Source organism: Otolemur garnettii, unplaced genomic scaffold (assembly GCF_000181295.1).
Source record: "Otolemur garnettii isolate 467f Iridium unplaced genomic scaffold, OtoGar3 scaffold00236, whole genome shotgun sequence".
Taxonomy (NCBI): Eukaryota; Metazoa; Chordata; class Mammalia; order Primates; family Galagidae; genus Otolemur; species Otolemur garnettii.
This window is the reverse complement of record NW_003852631.1, coordinates 1,131,191-1,138,341: the sequence shown is the minus strand read 5'-3', so window position 1 is coordinate 1,138,341 and position 7,151 is coordinate 1,131,191. Positions and strand designations below refer to the sequence as shown.

The 7,151-nt window shown below is 34.5% G+C and overlaps 1 protein-coding gene across 1 annotated transcript in view; it reads left to right on the top strand.

Moving 5' to 3' along the window:
• The window catches only part of EIF2A (eukaryotic translation initiation factor 2A), a 44,747-nt gene that overhangs the window by 15,213 nt on the left and 22,383 nt on the right, over positions 1-7,151 (top strand). The window contains exons 4-9 of the mRNA XM_003802192.3: positions 1,104-1,222; positions 2,167-2,266; positions 2,623-2,705; positions 5,863-5,936; positions 6,056-6,200; positions 6,335-6,451. Of these exons, the coding sequence (XP_003802240.1) occupies positions 1,104-1,222; positions 2,167-2,266; positions 2,623-2,705; positions 5,863-5,936; positions 6,056-6,200; positions 6,335-6,451 (638 nt within the window). The remainder of the gene's footprint in view (positions 1-1,103; positions 1,223-2,166; positions 2,267-2,622; positions 2,706-5,862; positions 5,937-6,055; positions 6,201-6,334; positions 6,452-7,151) is intronic.

Below are 7,151 nucleotides of genomic sequence, written 5' to 3'. Positions count from 1 at the left end.
GCTTGAGCCCAGGAGTTGGAGGTTGCTGTGAGCGTGATGCCATGGCACTCTACCCAGGGGGATAGCTTGAGGCTCCCTCTCAAAAAAAAAACAATGACAACAAAAAGCAAAAAAACTGCTTGCAGTTCTAAAATACAATATTTTCAGTAGGTTGTAAAAAGTTACATAGGCGTGTGTTTAAACAATGGGCAGTAATCTTTTATTTCTACCAGTTGCTGCTTATCCTAACCTTGGTATCTCCCTCAAACCTGAGTAAAACAAAATTAATTTCAGCAATTTCTGGAATAAAATGGAGTATAATTATTATGGGGTTCTTTTTGCCCTAAAGAGTTTAGTGTAGTACATAAAAGCAAGTCACTCCAAACTGATTTCAAAGCTTGACTCTGACATTTATCAATATCATGAACTTGGCAAATCATCAGATCCTTTGATTTTCTGAGCTAAATTTAACCATTTGACAGAAATGATGGTTACTTATAAAGTCTGTTGTGAGGATTAAATGAGAAAATATACATAAAGTGGGTAAATCACTACCTAGTACTTAGAAAACATCCCCAAAATGGAACTGCTTTTATTGTGGTTATAGGCATTTTTGTCATTATTGTGCCACAATAATTCTTACAGTCATGTCCTTTGGAGACTGCTTTTGAGATTTTAATAGACATCAAAAGCTGCTTTACTGTTCTCCCTAGCTCCTACAGCTTCTGTTTATTCAAATTTAAAAATACACTTTTGCTGCTCTTTCTAGCACGTCTGCCCTCCCTTTGGGGTAATACATCCCAGCCTCTGTAGGTTAGCTTTGTGTTTGTTTAAAGGCCTTGTCATCTCCTTGGTAGCTGAAGGTAGAATCATCCATGTGTCTTGCTGTTAATTCTGTTTTATTTCCCAACACTGATCTTACACAGGAAACTTTTTATGAAATGTACTGATATTTAGTTAAGATATTTCCTAGACGTATTCTAGCACTTACTGAAAATCGAGTTTAATGGAAAAAAATGAACATTTAAAGTGATCAGTATTTGAAAAGAGGTATGAATGTGTTGGTTAGTGCTGGCCATTATGAAACAATATTTCATTGCTGAAGTAATTTCTTTTGAAACCAGAGTAAATATTATCAATGTCACTAACAAGGGACTACTGCACTCCTTCGACCTCCCAAAGGCAGTTTGCCTTGAATTCTCACCAAAAAACACTGTCCTGGCAACGTGGCAGCCTTATACTAGTAAGTATTTTCCCATTGTAAAAATATTCTGACAGGACAGATTAAATTTAGTGGGGGGAAAAAGGAGAAAGCTTATAACCTTATAAAGAAATAATTAGTCTTTATGATAGTAAATAGTATTTGTGAATATTTATAATCAAGAGCAAATCTTGTACTTTGTAAATAGCAGTATATTGAAACATGATTTCAGGGTATTTAGTAAGCCAGTGAAAAAAATCCATTATGAGATAGAGGAAAAGAAAAAGCTAAAGGAAAAATTTACAAAGTAAATAACTGCTGGATAGAGGAGATCTCAAAGATTAAGAATAATAATTACTTCTAAAATCAAAACATTTTAAATGATCATAAGTGAAAGGAAGTACAATAGACACATTAAGAGGTGTTTATGGGATAAAAAAGAGTAGGAAATGGTATATCGATCTCTATCCCTTTCAGAGATCTAAAGATAATATATGAATATTTTCTATAGCTGTGCTTTATCAGTGAGAAATTAAAATCTTGGAAACTGGTATAGGGTCTTATTTTAAGAGACATTTCCTAATAGTGCTGATGTCATTGCATAAGTAAATGACAGTAGGGTTAAGTTATAAATCTCCAGGGTTTTGTTCATTCAAGAGACATGGACTCTAATGTATCTTATTTTTCCAAGTAAAAAGGAAATTGAAAATCATGAGTGGTTTTATGTAACTGTATGAATTACTCCATTTGACAAAAATCTATGTCAAACTCAAGAAATCTCTTAAGTATTCTTAAAATATGTAGTAATTAACTCATTTCAGAGATACTGTGTTTTTAACTTAAATAGCTGTTGTCTTGGCTTTTAGAGTGGATGATTAACTCTATAGTTAAGGCTAGAGAGAAAAATTGATTTAAAGCAACTCTTTTATTTGATCTTTATAATCTCATTCAAGTTTTTTCTAAGAATGAAATTGTTTTTACTGCAGCTTCCAAAGATGGCACAGCTGGGGCACCCAACCTACAACTTTATGATATGAAAACTGGGACATGTATGAAATCTTTCATCCAGAAAAAAATGCAAAATTGGTAAATAGATGCTTTAAATTACTATTTATTTACACAACATGTTTAATATTATCACTGTATAGTATTTGTTTTTCTGGTATTAATTTTAAAAATAACTTACCAGACTAAAATCTAGATTTTTAAGGATTTTTGTGTGTAAGAATATAACAGAGTTAAAACTTGATCTTTCTTTTGTTTAGTATTTAAATGAAAAGGAACAATATTTTTCTATCCTGCTGACTATAACTTTTAGTAACTGATTTGATACCATATTTATAGTTACTTTTCTTTAAAGAGTAAGCAGTATCACAAATGTTAATGTGTTGTTCATTCTGTCTAAATTCATTTTTTTTTAAGACTTTTTATTTCTGATATAGGTGTCCATCCTGGTCAGAAGATGAAGCTCTGTGTGCCCGAAATGTTAACAATGAAGTTCACTTCTTTGAAAACAACAATTTTAGTATGGAAATATTTATGAAATGATTTTATTATTTACTATAATTGTGTACAGTATTCATTAACTTTTATGGCATATAGGGTTCTCTTAAATATTGTTAATTTATTAATCAGTAATTACTGTTCTTTTGGTATGCATAACTGTAAGTCTAAATCCAGTGAAAACCTGCAACACAAAGGTTTTCTTTTATAGTAACTTTTTATTATCTGTTAATTGCTATTAAATTAAGACATTTGAATACCTCTTGTTGAATTTAATTGCTTTTGAGATTCCACAACACAAAAATTTTTAAATGTTTTATTGTATAAAATTTCAAACAGGAAATTAGATACCTAGTTCCCATGACCATTATCACATGGCTAGTCCTATCTTATCCATACATCTATCCAACTACTATTTCTCTTACTAAGCTAAAGCAAATCCCAGACATCACAATTTCACATAAAATTTTAAACACTTTAGTATATATCTCTGAAGATTGGGGCACTTAATTTTTTAAAGTTGGCCACAATACCATTATCACATATCATTAAATATTTAGTCATGGCCAGGTGCAGTGGCTCACACCTATAATCCTAGCACTCTGGGAAGCCAAGGTGGGTGGATTGCTTGAGCTCATGAGTTCAAGACCAGCTTGAGCAAAATTGAGACCCCCCTCCCCAGCTCTACTAAAAACAGAAAAACTGAGGCAAGAGGATCACTTGAGCCTGAGTTGGAAGTTGCTATGAGCTATGATGGCACAGCATTCTACCCAAGGCGACAGCTTCAGACCCTGTGTCAGAAAATAAACAAACAAACAAACAAAATAAATATTTAGTCAATGTTCAAATTTTTAATAATTGTCAATGTTATATATTTTTTAAAACTTAGGATCCAAATCGAGTACTGTATATTATAGTTGATTTATGTATCTTTTAAGTTTTTTTTAATCTCTTTATTTCCCTGGTAATTTTTTATTTTAAGAAACAAGGTTGCTTGTCTTACATATTTTCTCATAGTTTGAATTTTGCTTTTGTGTCCCCTAGCATAATTTAACATCTGTTCCTTGTAAATTGCTAGTGGGATCTAGAGTTGGCCAGCTTTAGGCTTTTCATTTTTTGGTGGGTGAGGGCAAGACTAAGGTTGTGGTCAATTCTTTCATCAAGAAGTACATCATGTTGGGGTGGCGCCTGTGGCTCAAAGGAGTAGGGCACCAGCCCCATATACCAGAGGTGGTGGGTTCAAACCCGGCCCCAGCCCCAGCCAAAAACTGCAAAAAAAAGAAGCACATCATGTCTGCTTGTCTTTAGTCTTATGTTAATGTTCCATGCCTAGGTGCATTATTTCTTCAGTGGTTGCAATTTGGTGATATTGTAATTTTTCCTCACTCTTTATTTACTAGCTGTACTATTTTCATAAAGAAAATTTTCTCCATCTACTATTTGGTTACTACTGATAAATTTATATAAAAAAAGCAGAATAAAATATTTTTTCTTTTATCAGTTTAATATAATGTATTTTATCTCTAGCAACCTTCATTGTACCCATTAGTTTTTTTCTCTTTTTTTGAGACAAGATCTCACTCTGTTGGCCCAACTAAAGTGTAGTGATGTCATCATAGCTTACTGCAACCTGAAACTCCTGGACCAAAGTAATCCTCCTGCCTCAGCCTTGTGGCAGCCTGGCTAACACACCCAGTTAATTTTTCTATTTTTATGGAGACTTGCTCTTGCTTAGGCTAGTCTTCAACTCCTAGCCTCAAGCGATCCTCCCACCTCAGCCACTCAAAGTGCTAGGATTACAGGTGTGAACCTCTTCACCCAGCCTTTCCTCCATTGTTTTCGTTATTCTTACTGACAATCAAATTGTCTCACCTGTGGTTGGATCTTCCCAAGAATCCTGTTTGCCTGATACATCAGGAGTGATAGTTTGAGAATATCACATTCACCTAAGTATTCATTTGCTTTGTTTCACATTATCTACATTGTATTTATTCATAGAATCTTAATACCGGCAGTAACTCTAATAACACAGCAAGTTTGTAGTTCTTTTTGTCTTAAGGATGTTCCATTACTGATTGTGCACTTTTGAGTACATTATAGTTACAATAGGAGTTGGTAAGTCTGTTCACGTGCAGGCTGATTTTATGTAGCATCCGGTCAGGACAACCATGCACTTCCTTTTTTTGCATTTGGCACTTTCTCCTACCCCCGTTGTTTTGAGATTGTCTTGCTTTCTTATTTCACTTGCCTCTTGTAAGTATGCAAAACAAAGGAGATTCCCTACTTTGGCATTTGATATACTGCTACTTTTGAACAGATATTGATTTCTGAAACTGAACAAATAATGACTCTTAGCTCTTGATCCCATTAACTACTGTGGCAATATTATTATTTTTTTTATTATTATTTTTTTTTGAGACGGAGCCTCAAGCTATCCCCCTGGGTAGAGTGCCATGGCATCACGCTCACAGCAACCTCCAACTCCTAGGCTCAAGCGAGTCTCCAGCCTCAGCCTCCCAAGTAGCTGGGACTACAGGCGCCCGCCACAACGCCTAGCCATTTTTTGGTTGCAGCCATCATTGTTGTTTGGTGGGCCCGGGCTGGGGATTCGAACCCGCCACCTTAGGTGTATGTGGCTGGTGCCTTAGCCGCTTGAGCCACAGGCACCGAGCCGGCAATATTATTAATAGCATGGATTCTGACTGTCTAGTATGGCACTTAATAAATAGCAGCCATTGTTACCATTGTTGTGATCATTATTATATAGTTATCACATTTGTTACAGAATTTCCATATCCATGTTTCACAGAAGCAGGTCAAGTTTACTGTACCATCTAATAGTTTCTAAACCTGCTTTATTTCAGAGGTTGACGAGACAAAAACTAAAATGTGCCTAACCTAACATGTGCCTGGCACATTAAAGTCAATCACTAGGAGTTAGGTGTTATAATCCACTCACTTGCCAAAGCTCACATAGCTAGTAAATGACTGAGTAGGAATTGAAGCCTAAATCTTTCTTGCCACTCCATGGTTTTTTTGAGTTGTTCTGCCTTATTTATATGAGACTACAATAAGCAGTATTAATATATAGTTATAATAACCTTTTATAATACATTCACAGTTTAACATGTTCCTATTAGTTTCTGTCATCAGTTTAACACCATTTACTCTCTTTTTAGACACAATTGCAAATAAGTTACATTTGCAAAAAATCAATGATTTTGTATTATCACCTGGACCCCAACCATACAAGGTAATCGCTATGTTTTTATTTGTTTATGTCAGATAAGCTTTTCCCATTTTTTTGTCATTGTTGGTTTCAGTTCATATATGCTTCAGAAAATTAAGTAATGCTTTACCTGTGTGTCTTAGGTGGCTGTCTATGTTCCGGGAAGTAAAGGTGCACCTTCATTTATTAGATTATATCAGTACCCCAACTTTGGTGGACCTCATGCAGCTTTAGCCAATAAAAGTTTCTTTAAGGCTGATAAGGTTACAATGCTGTGGAATAAAAAAGGTATGATATATATTTTTTATCCCTCATTTTGTTTATCAAGGGTTTAGACTATATTCCTATGTGTATAAAAAAAAGAGTATCAATGCTTATTTAATTTGTGTTGTGAATCTAATTAAAGTTTTTTACTATTACAGCTACTGCTGTGTTGGTAATTGCTAGTACAGATGTGGACAAGACGGGCGCTTCCTATTATGGGGAACAAACGCTACACTACATTGCAACAAATGGAGAAAGTGCTGTGGTGCAATTACGTGAGTATTCCAGAAGCCTTACTTACGATAAACACAATGATAGTAAAAAATACTGCACCATAAAGATGATATAATCTAAATTCTTAATCGAGTAGTGGAACTCAGACACTTTAATAACCTTTAAGATAAAGTTCCTCTTAATTAAGATGATTAAAATTATCTTGAAGCATACCTTATTTTAATAGAAACCAATTAGTTAATTTTGAGTTATGCTAGCACTTTAGTAAGGAAATTACTGAGTGAGATGATTCCACTGTGGCAGCTCTTCTAAGATTTACTTAACTAATTATGACAGTTAGTTATTTAGTAGGTTTAGTGCTATCTTTACAAGTGTTAGTCATACCCAAGAATGTTGCCACTTCATCTGTTATTTGGATGAGCTGAAACTTGAAAATAATAATTTTTGTTTTTGTCTTTTGTTTTACTGTTTGGGGTTCATTTTGAGTACAAAGAGTTAGATTACACTGATTGCAATTATTAAAGTCCCTCTTATAATTGTGTTCCGCTTCCAAAAGGTATGCCATACACCATGACCCCCACCTCCCCACTCCACTTGCTCACCCCCCTACCATCCACCTTGTATTAGCTCATCTACTGCCTTCATATTAGAATTGAGTACATTGGATTCTTGCCTCTCCATTCCTGTGATGCTTTACTAAGAAGAACATGTTCCACTTCCATCCAGGTTAATACAAAAGTT